The sequence below is a fragment of the Eimeria tenella genome, genomic scaffold, assembly GCF_000499545.2.
Source record: "Eimeria tenella Houghton genomic scaffold, Eth_scaff131, whole genome shotgun sequence".
In the NCBI taxonomy this organism is placed as follows: domain Eukaryota; phylum Apicomplexa; class Conoidasida; order Eucoccidiorida; family Eimeriidae; genus Eimeria; species Eimeria tenella.
Window position 1 is genome coordinate 33,015 of NW_013541505.1, and position 15,545 is coordinate 48,559.

Consider the following 15,545-nt stretch of genomic DNA (forward strand, 5'->3'; position numbering starts at 1 on the left):
CGCTGCAGCAGCGGGGGCCCCCACAGCAGCACTGTGGGTGGCCCGAGAACGTAGCTGGGTGTGCGCGGTGCAGCGGGGGCCCCAGCTTTTATGCAACTCTTTAAAAAAGCTGCTGTGCTGCTGGTTTTTTGTGACTTAATGGTGCAGAAAGCATTAACTGGGCACTGAAATCAGGGGCCAAACTTAAGAGGCTCAAGGGGCCCTCGCCGGGCCGCATAGTGACCTGTGCTATGGAGCACCCGGCAGTCCTGCGCGTCTGCGAGTACCTCCGCGTCAGTACTTTATTCTTCCCTTCATTTCATTTTGTTCCTTTTTAAGGGTATTTTAAACACCCCAGGGCCAGCTTGGGGGTCCTCAGAGGGGCCCCTAAGCTGGCCTTGGGTCCCCTAGCCTTCCCGTGCCTCCCTCCGTCAGTATTGCCTTTAAGCTGTAGTTTAACGGGGGCCCCTAAGGGGCCCCCAAAAGGCCCTCTGTAGTCTGTTAGCTATTCGGGCCATGTCATTCCCCTTGCCCCCGGCTAGGGCCTTCGCAAAGTGGGCCCCAGGCGACCCCAAGGGAGGCCCTTGTCCAGTTGATGTCCCCAGATTCAGCCCCTACTGTTGAGTTGGGGGCCCCTAGTAAAGCTTTCCGGCCTCGCGAGCCAAGGCCAGCAGCAGCAGCAGCAGCTGCAGCAGCCTCACATTCGGCACTAGAGGCTTGCCGTGCAGCTGGACGACCACCGTTTTGTTCAACTGCGAACTGCTGCGCTGCAGGATGAAGAGGGCTTTGAGCTGATTCTGTGTCCAGTCCTCTCTTCGGGCCTCATAGACCTTGGGGCCTTTAAGGCTCTTCTTACTGCTGATGTGAGTGGGTCACGCATCCAGTCAAAGTCATGTGCTGCCACTATCGCTTCTGTTTGCTGCTGCTGCTGCTGCTGCTGCTTCTTTTGTTGCAAGCGCTGGTTCGTTTGCTGCGGCTGCTCTGCTGCTTCTCGCTTCCTGCTGCTGCACTGTAGCTGTTATGTGGCGTGCGGGGCCTCAGACGCTCTCTGTGGGAGGGGCTGCCCCAGGGGCTCTAGTCGGGGTGGCTTTGTGTGTACAGACAATTCTCATAAGCATCCCTCTTGCAAACGGCGAGGTTGGAGTGGTGCAGCCGATACGAGAGGTATGCAGCGGGGAGCAAATGCCTATACTATATTTATCTGCAGATGTGTACTTGTATCTTTAACTGTTTGTTTGCTTAGTCTCAAGAGTGCTTGTGTACTTGTATGAATGGGTACTTGCAGCGATGCATTGTGACCTGGTTTCTGTCAAGCAAAAGAAGGCACCAGCCGAGGACTGGGGAACTGTTTGAGGTTTCATAACCTCTTTTTCTGTTCTCCGTAGGCCAGTGTGTGCATTATACGTTGGGTTGACTTTGCTGTTGCTGCTGCCGTTGCTGCTGCTCTGCGGGGCCCTTTGCAGGTGGTGTCAGTGGCCCGCCGGATTTGCCCAGATGCTCTCGTCCATGCAGATGCGTCGCAGGCCATGGGCAAGGTGGCTGTACAGCCCGTTTCCCTAGGTGTGGACCTCTTAACAGGTGAGGTACAGCACCAGTGTAGCGTATGCAGGGACATCCGCAACGCAGCAGCAGTAGCAGCTGATGCTGCTGCAGCTGTAGCAGCAGTGGCAGCAGCTTCACCAGCAGTAGCGGCAGCTTAAAAGCACCGTATCCGTCTTGCCGCTATCGACTACGCTAGAAGCTGACACAGCTGCTTGCCTCTCACTGTAAACACGCATGCAAGAAGACCGAAGGCAGCCTTCTTGTGCTCATGCATCAAGTCTCTAACCCCGCAGTTTGCCTCCCGTTTTGCTCGTGTTTCTCTGTGTCTTATTTGCCATTTGGAATGCGCTTTTCTATTTTATTGTCCCCTTGTGCTTCCTTTTGATTCACTCTTTTGTTTACTTGCCTTTGTACCTGTTAGCGCCTGGCCTTCAGGCCGTTTGCATCTTTGTTTTCGCAGCCAGAGCTGCGCGTGTAAAGCCTGGCCTTACCTGGTGTCGTGGGGTGGAGAATGCATGCATTGCACGGATTTAATGTTTGTGTTTTTTCCCCTTCCCTTTCTGAAACACGCTTCTCTTGCAGCTTTTGTGCCTTGCACTCACTTCATTTCCAGTTGTTGTAGCTCTGCCTTGCACTGTTTGAATCGCAATCTTACTTTCGTTCCGAAATATGTACTTTGTTTCACAAAACAAAACATACTTTCCACACCGTATGCTCTCATTGGCTACAGTCACAGTATCCAGTATTAAATATGTGGGTATTTTGCGCCTTTCGGCTGTGCTTTTCAGTTGCGGGCCACAAAGTCTACGCACCGAAGGGAGTTGGGGCTCTGTACATTCGGGAAGGCATCAATCTGCCCCCCTTGATTCTTGGTGGCGGTCAAGAAAGCGGCCTTAGGGGGGTGAGCAGCATTCCCAGTCTGGAGGCTTAGTGCCTACACGTTAGCTTAGAGGAATCATGGTGATAGGCTTGTCTTAAGATGCACGCTTTAAGTTACTGCAGGGACTAGCGCTGGCATGAGCCCCCACACAGTATTTCTGCCTTACTGAGCCTTGAGATGACCAGTGGTCTATTTGCGGGCACAACGCTTAAGTTTCTAGGCCTGTTTGCTTGTATTAAGGGGACAGAGAACGTTGCCTACATTGTGGGCCTCGCCAGGGCCCTTGAGTTGGTGCAGAAGAGCTGGGCGGCACCTGAGTGGCCCTGCACACAGCAGCAAATAGCTGCCGCTGCCGCAGCAGCCTCCAGCAACGAGCTGGACAGTTCAGAAGCAAACCAAACCAAGGAGACAGGGGCCCTCGCGGCCCATCCTCCCCACCCGAGCAAGCTTGCCTTCACCGCCAAAGTATTCGTGGAGGCTTTTTGGGCGACTTTGGAGCAGGACACAAAAAGCAGCAGGCAGCTACGTAAGTTTCAGCTGTATCCACTTTAACTAGATGTAGCACAAGGCCCATACAGGAGGGGAGCGACTCTGTGTAGCACAGTATCCTGTGAGTCGGTAACTTCGCGTGTAGTTTTGAAGGCCGTGGCTGTGTGTTGCATGTGTGTGGTTGCTGCAGTTGCTGCTGCTGTGCGTTTCAATGGCCCTCTTGGGGCAGCCGACGCACAAGTGCAGCAGCAGTGGCTGCCGGGGACTATTCACATATCGATTTGGGGCGCGAGTGGCTTTGAAATAGCAAATGCGCTTTCTGTGAGAGCCGCCCAAGAGCCTTGCTCAGTTCAGGGCTCCGAATGGCTATTCCGTTGAATGCATACATCCGTGCATGCAAAAAATAAGCTTTTGCAGCCACGCGCGCATGCATGCCTCAGTCTGGGCCGCCCTGATTTTCTGCCTTTTCTCAGAATGGGTGTTTGATTGCTGGCGTGAGCCGTCACAGCATGGCTTGGTGACCCATGACTACAACTGCGCCTGCATGCACTTCTGCATTCACTTCTGCAGGAAGAAGAACGGCTGTTTGTCTCGGCTGGGGTGAGCTGCCACGAGTGCAAGACGGCGTCAGGGACTTTGTTGGCTATGGGCCATCTCGATGAGTGGGCAGTGGGCTCTCTGCGCATAAGTGTGGGTGAGTAAAGAGGCAAGAAGGCCCCAAAATAGATACACAAGCACATGTTTTTACATTATTCGTGTACCACTAGTCTCCTTTAGACTGGTATTAAACTCAACTCTGGCGTCATCATGTTTCATTTCTGCTGAATCGGAGACACACAGAATGGAGCCAGAAGCTCCAGCAGAAAAGCCCTGCTGGTTTAGTTTTGGAGGAACGGCAGCACGCCGTCTGCAAGTGGAAAGCGCCTTCCTGTTCCACAGTACAATTTTTGGGGTGCATTGTGCTTCGAGCTGGTTAGTCTCGGGAAACTACGATGAGCCAAAATATATTTGCTGCTTTTGTCTTTTAGCCAAAATCTATTTGCTGTTTTTGTGGGATCCCTTATTTTGTACAGGCCGGTGGACGTCCCCTTTCGAGGCTGCTGATGCTGCTCGTAGAGTTGCCAAACTGTTGGTGTCTCATCAGCTGCTGCAACTCAAAGGGGTCCCAAATTAGAACTTGGGGGATGCTGCATGCCTTCGTTACTCCACGGACGACTGCCGCAGCAGCAGTTCCTTTTTCTTGGGGGAGGGCATGAACCAATGCTCAGTGCGCATATTTTGCTGCCAGCATTGGGGCCCCCGTTCCACTGGGCTTCTCTTTGGCCCAGGCTGTCCTTTATGTAGCTTTGCATAGACTTTCTTATTTGAAACGGACACAAACACACACAGCCACGCTCATATTGTGAGATCTCCTGTCTTCATTTTAAGCCATTGGCTGTTTCCAACAATGCGTGTCTTCATTTTAAGCCGTTGGCTGTTTCCAACAATGCGAACATTGCCTGTGCCTCACTTCTTCATTATGTTGGCGCGGGCCAGCTTTAGACGCATGCAGCGCTCTGCAGCTGTTCATACATGCACAAACGCATGTGCCGTTGCACACACGCATGCAACTACTCATGAAAAGTTCGTTGGGCTCGTTTTGTCCCCAGTTTGCTTGCTTCTTTTATCTCGAGAGAGCTGCCGGAACAGCCTGATGTGAATGTTGGCAAAATCAGCCCACTTTTATTTTGGATCAAGTAAGTCCTATATGATACATCTCTATGTATGCCTTGTAGTCGGAATGGTGGGAGAAGCGAACGGAAAGCTTCAGCATGTATAGAGTCTCCAAGGCTCCAGAGAAGACACGCTCAGTTCGTACGGAAGTGAACTATGCCCTCAAAACGTAGCTTCAATAAGTGTTGGTTTAGTCGGGTATGCCTTCCTCGCATTTCCCTCTAAATGTAATTGAGAAAACTGATTATTGATGCCTCGTAAAAGAAGGCAATTCGCTGTAGGGGGAGGAGAGTTACTAAAGCTACCTCCGTGGGCGTCTGCTGAGAACACTACCTTGAACTACATGAAACGAGAGATGTAGAATTGTGTACAATATTGTATTCATATTATTGAGAAGAAGCTTTATGTAACGTGTGGGCAAGCGCGTGCGGAGTTCGTACAAGCCACTCACTGGCCGGTACAGTTGACCTGTCGAGGACTACATGTGCTCTCTGAAGTGGGACATTTCTATGCTCGTTAGGAAACATGGGAAAGGATAAATTTCCTGCTTCCTACTGCTACGTTGCAGCATAATTATGCTCCAGACGCCCCTTCGTGTTTCGTGTTCTTTTCGTCGACTCCCGCGGTTGAGGTAATGAGCTATCTGGAGAGGCACTTCAATAAATCTCAGTTCCGTTCCACCAATCAGGGCAATGGGCATGTTGCCCATGGACTGGTGTACGATGACCAGAGGCTTTGGGAGAAGAAATGGAGGAAAAGTACCAAACATCCGGCGACTAGCGCGCCCGTAGAAAAGCTAGCTCAAATGAAGATTGTTGTGCCAGCTGTTCAGTTAGTGGGATCTTGGCCGACCGTGGATGTGAGAACAAATAGTAATATATGGATTCTGGTTCCACCAAGAAAGGAATCGCGAAAAGATTCAAAATTCCAGCCGTATCACTGCTTTGGAAGCAGCCTCAAACTGGATACCTTCCTTGTGGGATTAATAACGGGCAGTTTCGTCCTAAATTCAAGTAAAGGTCGCGCTGAGCACGCATTCATGACAGTTATCACGCTGCTTGGACTCACATATAAGATAAAATGTGAGCCAGAGTGGCGAAGATATCTTTGTACTTCTGAGTACGCAGGCCTAGAGAGCGTTGGTCTGTAAAGGCATGAAGCTCGGCCATGAAGTAGTTAAACATATATTCACTTCTTTCCGGCACGTCAGTCTGGCTGCCAAATATTTCGCGGCATGGCTCAAGAGATACTGTTGGTCACTGCAATATATGTTCGTTACGAACACTCTTCCGGGACACTAAATGCACTGCCCTTTACTATGCGAAATATCTCTGCGTTGGCTACTAGATTCAGCTAAGATCCTTGAAGGTCGGTTCTTTCCTCATCTCGAAAGAGGCCAATCTACGCACATATGTGGTCCATGACGCTGTACAGTCGGTGCACTTAATTCGGAGCTCTGGCTGCCCCAAAGTCTTGCAGAGGAGCCTGGCTTGACCTTGGACTTTCTCTTGGCTGCTGTTCAGAGCACAAGCATAAATACCCCACAGTGTGATGGCAGCAGCAGTAGCGGTAGCAACCAACTTACTGGCACTACTATATGGCTAGGTCCGCAGTTCTCCCAATTCGATCCCTCCCGGCGAAATTTGGGGCCAGAATTATGGAGTTATGTCTTGCATGCACTAGACATATTTGTATAGTGATTCTGTTCCATTTCGCAACCGCCTTGCTCCCATGCACGAAGAGCGAGAAGAGGTTTATAGAGCTCCAGCCGAGCCCCTCCTTAAAACTTCTTGCCGTAGTTCGCACTGAAGTACACCAATGTCTTGGTAGAGATTGGCATTGTGAACAGAAAGCCAAATGCAGTTATGGCTAGCTAGCACAGGGAAATGTTGCCGTCAACGCACGATCACAGCGTGGTTGCACTGCCTTTCAGTTGAATGGCAAGGGCACAAGAAGGATGGCAAGGACACAAGACGCCTCAACTGGCTCAATTTGTCAGGCAGTCGATAGTGAGACGGAACCTCTCCGTAAGACAGCAACTGCGGTGACGCGCATGCAGCCCAACATTGCACAAAGTACACCAAGTGCGCAAGTGGTAGTGCGTGGTGGTGCTGATTGGCGCGTAGTCTTGTGGAGACCTCCTGTACTGAGCTAAGGCTCTTGCCAGCTGGCCCTGATTGCAAGATGCTTAATTTTCTTTGTATGATCCTGACTAATATTTATGAAATTTATCTACAGATTCCGGATTGTATAATCCTAAAGGCCATTTCTGGGCTGCATTGTAGTGCTGCGCGCGACGTCTACTAAAGAAGCGGGCATTTTTGCTATTCGACGGAGGGGATGCAATGCCAATGAGAAACTCGTAACTGGACCAATTGGTCAAGGGACCAAATGAACAGCTGAAGAGGAACCCTCAGCGGGCGAGATTCATGTCAGCAAATTAAGACCCGTGCATTCTAACCAGACTAAGAGCCATTTTAGTTTGCTGCTCAGGGGAGTGGGGGAACACCTAACGGCGCTTGTCATACTATCGTGACACCCGACGCTGTCTGTACGATACCCTTTGGCGTACCCGGCGTACCCTAACAGCACCCCCACCAGAGCCCGCGCTGCATCCAGCCGTGTGAAAGACTCTGCAAGGTGTTGGCCTGGCCCGGCATATTGTGTGGTGTTCGGCTGGTTAGCAGCAGCCACGTTTCACCAGCAGCAGCGGCCTATAGCAACACTGCGACTACAGCGCAGGCAACAAGCACCATGCGAATACTACTATTTGTGTAGCCTGCAGTAGCTAGCTACAGTAAGAGGAGAGGATCCTGTCTCATGTCCTACTGAGAGTGCTGCCACACCCAGTCACTTCCAGCTATGTATGCTTTATCTAGTGAGTTCCAGCTATGTGCACACAACTCATAAACACTTCAGTTCCTGAGAGTACGCGCTTTGCGCAGTGCAGGCGCGCGTGCGGCTATGCGGACTTCCGCATGCCTACAAAAATTGAGAAACAAAAGCGCTGCGCTAAGCGGACTTCCGCATGCCTACAAAAATTGAGAAACAAAAGCGCTGCGCTAAGCTTCTTGCCCGCTTGGCTCAACTTGCCTCTGACAATACATGATATTCTGACAAGTCAGTGCAATGAGGTATTCTGTTCAACGGCTACTAAACAAAATGATGTGGTCCATTTACAAATTGGTTTCCCCGGTCCATAAACACCTTGGTTCGCGTTTCAGGCAGCTTATGGGGAGCCTCGAATGATGTAACATATAGGAGACAGCCATATGGAACCCACACGGCTGCGCCTTCGGGGGTTGTTGCCTGACTGCGTACGTATTCAAACAATAGGAAACACTTAGCCGAAACACATGGGCAACGCACAATCAGAGTGGGCATAAAATCCAACAAACACCCAAGAAGGCAGATGACAGACACATACACAGGAAGACAGCATGCATTGTGAAAAAACAGGTCCACACACAGACGCAGACATCACAACTCCTGCACTTTCACAGGCGGAGGTCTACCATTTGTACGTACGCCTCAGTTAGGCACGTTGGCTCTAACCCAGCGACTTAAAGCCCCATTTGAAGAGGCCTCTTGGCTACTCAGCCATTACAAGGCCCAAACAAACATGCAGTAATACCCAGCAGTGCCTCGGATTGCGTGCAGCCACCGTAGCTCGGGCCGCTGCCCCAAGGCGCCACCCTCAGTTGCTACGGCCTCTTCAGCAGCCGCCTTGCTCTGCGCGTCTGCTCTGTAAACTGAAGGCCCTCTGGAAGCCCCACATTCCTTCTACAAACCCATATTCCGCCCCACAGAACAGCTTGTGGCCCGCAAATGGCCTCGCTACTTCCTTAAAGGTGTCCTAGCGCTTGTTCTGTTGGCTGGTTCCTTGTTGGGGGCTTCCCGAGCTGCTTCTGTTGGCGCATGCAGTCACCGTTATATGCATATGGGATCCGTAAGGATGCGTGTATGTGTACGCATTAGGCTTTGTGCTGCATATGTTCCTCCCAAGGAATGAAACCTGCCTCTTGGAGGCTCTTTGACAGCGCAGAACAATCCAAGGTGAAAGCCATGAGCTCTCCGTTGTCCATAGGCTGGCCTGTGAGCCTTTCTACAAATTTAGGATGAGACGTGAGCAGGAAACGGGAGGCCGTTTGGACAGCACACAGTGAACGCAGCAGCGAGAGGCCTCTGCGCAACACGCTTCCGTCGGACTCTACGTAGTCACTCTCCATTTCCTCTGGCATGGCCCACACTGCCCGCTGCACAGAGGGCTCCTGCCGCGCTGACTCTTTCAGGAACGAAAATGTACGCACCAGATTGTCGAGCCGTCGCGAGCACTGAAATCCCTTAGGGTAAGACAGACGATCCAAATCTTCCATAAACTTCAGCGCTGCCGTGTCCACGCTCTTGCCCCCAACGGCAGCTTCCAGGGCTGCCAACTGCGCCTCCACAGGGCCCCCAACAGAGCGGCCTCCGGGAAACCCCGTGTCTACAGCAACATCGAGTGAGCCTGATGGGCGGGGGCCCCCTGGAAACCCGTGGGGCCTTGGGGTTCCTAGAGCCCCCAGCTGCTGCTTTTTCCACCACATTCCGTAATTTGCCACAATACAATCGAACACATCTCTCTGAAACCCGTTTTGCACCCGAAGGTTTTTTGTTTTCTTCAAGACAACAGGCAGAGACTCGCCTATGTCTCCAGCCGTCTCAACAACCTCGCGAAGATGGGGAATCGTCACGAAGCGGACACTGGAGCAAAGGTAGCCGTCTGCATGAGATGAGGCCAAAGGGCTGGAAGTGGTTCCTCCATGGCAAGAAAGAGGCTCCAGGATCCCCGTGAAAACCTCGAGACACGTCTCAACTCCTGACTGAAGCGTAGAGGTCAGGAATACGTCCACGCAAGCCTGCCGCCGCTGCTCTGCAGGCAAGTCCTTCGTTTGCTTTACAAATCGTGTGAACAGTTCGTGCAATAGCTCCACCTGCAGTCGGCCGTCGTCGCTCAGCTCCGCCACGCCGTCGCTCGGGTTGAAAAAACCCGTGCGTTTCTTGCGCACTGTGGGCTGCACCACCACTACACAGAGACAAAGCAGACAAAGAGAAGACCACATAAATACACTATACACGTACACGTATCCGTGATCAGCAAGTATTAAGAGCACGTGCATAAGCAAGCATGTACAGGGCGTACTTGATTCAAGCGTGTTTCTACGTCATGCCAGATACAAATACGCCAACAAAGGTGCACCGGAACAGAAACAGCCGTCTACACAGAAAGCATGCACTGCCTGGCGCCAACACAAGTGATGGACATGCACGAAAACTTCGGGAAAGCCAACAGAATGGCGCACAGGGGGAGACAAGACGGAGCAAAGCAAGAATAGGAAAACAGACGCAAGTGCGAAGCACGAATGACTCGTCAAAAGAAACATCTATGACATCTATGCAGGCTGCCAACAGAAAGCCGATCCAGCTTAGTGATCACTGAAGCCAATAAGAGATACGATGCAAGACTGATATCGAATAACTGGAATGACTGGAATGCCGAACACTATTCCGACAGATCTGATAAACAAACGAGATAGGAACTTGCAAACACACAAAATCAGCACACATGGGGCATGAGACCACACGAAAACAATGCGAGCCAGCACGAAAAAGAAGCACAACACCACATATCCACTGGAGGCAGTTGCGGAATCGAAATAGTTCCAAGATAAAGCTTTAAATGTATGAAAACAGATACTGCACAGCACGTGAGCTTGCACTCACATCTCTGTGAAATCTGCCGGTTACCAATGAGCTCCTCGCCGGTGCCTGCAGTGACGAAGATGAGCATCTTTTTCTTTTTGTGCGCTGCTGCTGCTGCTGCCGACTGTTTTGCGAAGGCCTTGAAGGCCAGCAACAACTCCGAGGCCTCCCCTATTGACCGTGCATGGCCCACGGGGGATAAGAACTTGCTGGGGGCACAATTCAAGTCCGCGTCTGTCACCGGGTCTTCCTCGGCTGGCTCTGCGGAAAGGCAGGCGAAAGCAGCAGAGGCACATGTACAATAAAAGAATATTTAGATAAGAAAATTCACAAATAACATAAAGAAGATTGAAACGAACAAGCAGGAAAATTCACATGTAGACATCCGACGGGCATGCCGCAGAAGTACATAAAGGCACAAGTTGATGAATTCAAATTACGGCCAACAAGAAGGAATGCAGCGGCGCACAGAGAAATATTGCATTGAGTGAAGCAAAGCTTGAAAGGCAAACAGAAATGAAGAAATGCAAGAAAGTGTGAAAACAAGGGAGGAAAACGCGACAAAGAGGAAACACAAGGGCCACAAAAATGTGCACCACTCTTGCGTCTGCCAAGTGGGGGGGAAAGGGATAAACTGAAAAAAAAGAGAAGAAGAAGCTTCAGTTGAGATGAGAGCCAATCACGAAAGAATATACGAAACCAGGCAAAGCGGAAATGGTAGAGAAAAACACGCCAACACTTCAGAGCAGCACTCATGGATAAGCAGACCCATACACGGCAAGAGAGGAAATAAATAAAAGCCATCATCACGCAATCCTCCCTCAGAAGCAAAACCATGAATAGAATAGACCACGAAGCATTTCCTGAACGTTAGCTGCAGATTAACTGTCACTTGAAGAGGCTCTCTGCACTAAGGCCCAATCCCTAAACCCTAAAACTGGGCATTAGTTCTTTTTTTATTCTGAGCCCTAAGTTCCAAGCCCAGATCCTTAAATCCAAAGAAAATGCTCATATTTACCAACGGCAGTACTCCATGCGTCGTCCGAGACGGAGTGGTCATCTTGTGTGGATTCATCGGAAGAAAGCTGCGGGGAAGCGCAAGACACGGGGGGAAGACAAGTACACAAGATGCCACAAAAATGCTGCAGTTGATTTGTAGCAGTTTCCACGGGCCTTCTCTAAGCGCTGCTCATAAGCAAGCAAGAAACCTGGATCGCGGCGCAGCGCCATGCAGCTTCTGTCTTGGTTGGTGTGCTGGTGGGCTTACATCAGTTGTTTCGTACAACTTTGTGGAGAGCTTGTCAAGCAAATTGTACCGGGGGCTGGGATTGCTGTGGGAAGGGGTAGGGGGGCCGAAGGGGCTCGAGGAAACCCCAGAGGAAGCTCCCTCAGGACCCTCTGGAACAGGGGAGAGTCCGGCGGAGGGTCCCAAAACGCCTGGAGAGTTCAAGCCCGCGGGCTGGCGGTGCTGCTGATATGGCTCTTGAGATTTATCACTGTAGAAGCGCTCGCTGCCGCGTACGGGTAGAGACAGAGCAAGCGTGAAGCAGAAAAGGCAGTAAGCGGCGTCACGCCTCATCGTTGGAAAGGGTTCGGGTCACCCGGCTCCTCAAGGGGCTCAGAGTGACTGCAAAGAAGGTCCCCAAGGCATACAGAGACAAAGGCTACTGAAAGCATACAGCTGGGAACTCTCTGTCAACCATCGAACATCGTGCGCCGCAACAGATCGACCGCCAGCAGCAGCAAGCAGCACAGTCTGAGGATCGACGGGGGGCAAATTAGTCAGGAGTTGACCAACAAATGCAATAACAACCCAGGTTTTCGTAAATATGCTTTAGAATATACTCTGAAGTGAAGTGACGCAGAGTCCACACAATACCGCAGTTCATACGGTCAGTCCCAGGGGCTGGGCCTTACTCTGCCACCACATGCCAAGTGGAACGCTACCCTAATTGTGTTCGTTTCTTCCCATTTTCCGTATATACTTATGCGTAAAACCCTTATGTATACTTAAAGCCAACCTATATAGCCTCTTCCAAGCCCTTTTGACCCCCCAACTCTCCCCCAGGGCCAGTTTTGCCAAGCGCTCCAGCTCTCCGTTAGTTGTGGGGGTTGGATTAGTAATATAATTAGGTAATCTGTAGATGCGGCGACATTAGAAAGGCTCAGACTTTCCTCTCATTCTTTTTTGAAGGATCCATGGGTACTTTGGTCCCACTCTTTGTGGCTTCCTGTGGAGCGCCTTCGAGCTGCATGCTGAGATTAGCCAGTGTCTTAGAAACTGTACTTGCTTTTCAGCGTTGATTGCATATTGCCTTGAACCACCTATCAAATTTTTAAGGCTTCTGCATCCATGCTGAAGCCTAGTGATCATGGTGAAACGCCCCAGGGTCCAGACGGCCAAGCGCAGCACTGTCCCGTTGCGGGCAGAGAGAGAGTTTAGCAAACACGTGTGCTGCAAAATGACTTGAGAGTATCAACTGTGCACCATAAGGGCAACATATACAACGAAAAGGCCTTTAAGCCCCTGGGGTGCCCGGATTCTGCTCGTCCTACAGCGCAGTGAAGGTGGGGATCGGGGGATTAACAGTGAATCGTTAGTGATCCACTCCTTTGTGCTCACAAAGGATCTGTTTCATAGACAACTATTGACCAGGTAGTGTCATAAGGAGTTTTCCATATGAGCTATCTCGTATTCGCGCATAGTAACACCAAATGCGAACCAGTGGAGGCGCTCCCCTTGAGGAGGGCAAGCTAGTGCTCTTGACTCCATGCGTCTCAGTCTGAAAATCAAGAATACATACAGCAAATACTGAGCGCTGGTTGTGAGAAGTTCTGGGCAGTTTAAAGGTGCGTGACGAGATGGCCCAGTCCTTTCGTTGTTCCTCATTTGCATCTTCTCTTGAGTGACCAAGCGCGTTGCATCGTCTTCCTCTGCACCTGCTGCTTAAACAGAAACTTTGTAGTCTGTGTATTTTAGAGTCGTTTTGCATCTTCAAACTTCTGTGAACTAAAACAATGGTCGCATTTCAAAGATGCCTCTAAACGTTTTGGGGATGCTTTGCATGGGTGCTTGACTTTCATTATTCAATTTTTCTTTCACTGCTATTCCAGATTGCATGGAACATTCTTTGTGCAGGTGTTTCAGGATTCCATAGGGTGACTCATTTTCTCTACGCGGACTTTTTTTTTATTGGAAAGCTTGCTCCGCTCATTCTTTCATTCTTTCATGCCTGTTGATATTTGTGCGTATTGAACGTATCGGCGCATTTACTAGAAACGTAACTATCTCGGGGATAAACTTCATCCACAAGGTGACAGGATCTGCCAGAAGCTTGAAGTGGATGATGCAAACCAGGATTATCATACGCACGGACACTATCTTGCGCAACCACCAGAAACGATCCACAGGCACGGCTTCCACCAACCTCCATCTGGAAATGCACAGAAAAAAGGCCATCTGAGTTTAATTAACTTTTGATAGTGCTTTAAGTAGTTCTTGAGGAGTTTCACACCGTCAAGTAGCACAGTCGACGCTCAGCTGAAAGTAGGGAAGCATGGAAATGCGCCAACAAGAGAGCTAAATGAATATACAGTTAGTGAGCCACAAAATGGAAGTCAAGTGCCTGGCGGCACAAAGTCAAGGACCAGCCTGCCCAAATGCTTAAAAATTGTGCCACATTGGAGGCGTGAGCTGCCGTGTATGAAGGTTCGACTACCGAGACTATGCTTAGTAGTTTGCGAACAACCCCAGCTGTTCCGCTGGATGCTATTACGCACAGCTGCGATGAGATCTTGGATACTGGAGCATCACGTTGTCTTATTAGCAGGCAAGCTAGCTACATCGCCTCTGTCATGCTCCCTCGTTAACCCCACAGGGACGGATGCGCCCTCTCCCTGCGGAAGGGCCGGAGCCTACTCTGTACAAAGCGTTGAGTAGCATTTCCTCAATTACATGGTTCGGGAACAATATTACATATTTCGCGCTATATATTGGTGCCTTTTGCTATGTGATGTAAGTGGCCCTCGAGCGTGAGGAAGGACTCAGTGGTATTCTTAGTCCAGCCGGGAGCATGAGCTAGCCAAACGTTTCGTCGTACAGCCAGGAACGTGTAGCTTTAGTCGCAGCTCTAGAATTGTGCCACCACTTATTGCACGTTCATGGTGACAGGACGCAGAGATATCAGGCTCTCACTCGCATACGGCAGCTGAGCGCTTCCAAACACCTAGGCAATGCGGGGCACTGTTGCCTTTGATCTGCCTGCAAAGTTCCACTATTTTAGGGCAACTTTTTACAAGATGAAAGAAGGCACGTAGACAATGCATTGTCAAAACTTCCTCAGTATGCTGCATCCCTGGAGCCGGCCCGACTGCCTTGTATCGCAGTCCCTCCTCATGGGTTACTAGCTTCTCGGGTATTGACCAATGAGACGCTTTACTAATATACCGACGCTCTGGGATATTAGTGTCACCATGGGGAGATGGCAAGCATATTTTCACTTTGTGGGAGAGCTGTGATCAGGGGCAGCTGCAGCAGCAAGAGCAGTTGATTCAGCAATAATAGCGTTAGCAATCACAACAGCAGGAGCAGCGACTGCAAACGCGACAGCGAAAGCAGCAGTAGCAGCACTTGCACCAGGAAAACTGCCGGAGCGGCAGCGGTAGATGGTGGCATTAAGTAAAACGGTAACAAAACTGGCACATGATATGAGTGCTTAAACGATTAAGACGCTTTGCTCTGTGGTGAGCAAAGTTGCTCACGAGACCCGCCATTGATAGAGGCGAAATGGCCTCAGCAGACTTGAAGTGATGCTGTGTAAATGGAGCTGGGTTACCTCATCAAACCGTCGGGTCCGATAAGACAAAAGAGGCCCATTTCTTAAGAGGGGTGAGTAACAAACGAAGTTTGGGAATCCACCGAATCCCCAAGCATTGAATTTAGGTAAATACTTTAAAGCAACATAAACATGGTCTTATTTCAGGCGCTTATGTTGTCACGTGGCGCAATTTAGTACGCGCCGTTTCGCAAGGCAACTGCCTGGCCAGAATTTTCTCAAGAAGAGCATGGACACCCCACGTGAAGAGCTTCTCCACTCTCTCTCATTCTTGCCTTTCCCTGCTCCCCCCATTCCTGCAGTGCTAGAAAGCTATTTCTTTAGCCCGCCTCTGTGATAGTTATAATTACGAGCCTGTTGTAGCT

General features: G+C 50.5%; 2 protein-coding genes across 2 annotated transcripts; one reads left to right on the forward strand and one right to left on the reverse strand.

The window, feature by feature from the left end:
* Nucleotides 1-495: 495 nt before the first annotated feature.
* On the forward strand, nucleotides 496-3,592 carry ETH_00021745 (cysteine desulfurase, putative; the record flags this gene model as incomplete). Its single annotated transcript, XM_013373316.1, has 8 exons — nucleotides 496-576; nucleotides 753-842; nucleotides 1,081-1,143; nucleotides 1,443-1,557; nucleotides 2,310-2,422; nucleotides 2,642-2,927; nucleotides 3,081-3,211; nucleotides 3,461-3,592. 8 exons carry the CDS (start codon nucleotides 496-498, stop codon nucleotides 3,590-3,592), a joined length of 1,011 nt encoding a protein of 336 aa, XP_013228770.1.
* Nucleotides 3,593-8,577: 4,985 nt separating this feature from the next.
* ETH_00021750 (uncharacterized protein) lies at nucleotides 8,578-11,924 on the reverse strand (the record flags this gene model as incomplete). Its single annotated transcript, XM_013373317.1, has 4 exons — nucleotides 8,578-9,668; nucleotides 10,367-10,606; nucleotides 11,364-11,430; nucleotides 11,613-11,924. The coding sequence occupies 4 exons, from the start codon at nucleotides 11,922-11,924 to the stop codon at nucleotides 8,578-8,580; spliced, it is 1,710 nt and encodes a 569-aa protein (XP_013228771.1).
* Between the last annotated feature and the right edge of the window lie 3,621 nt (nucleotides 11,925-15,545).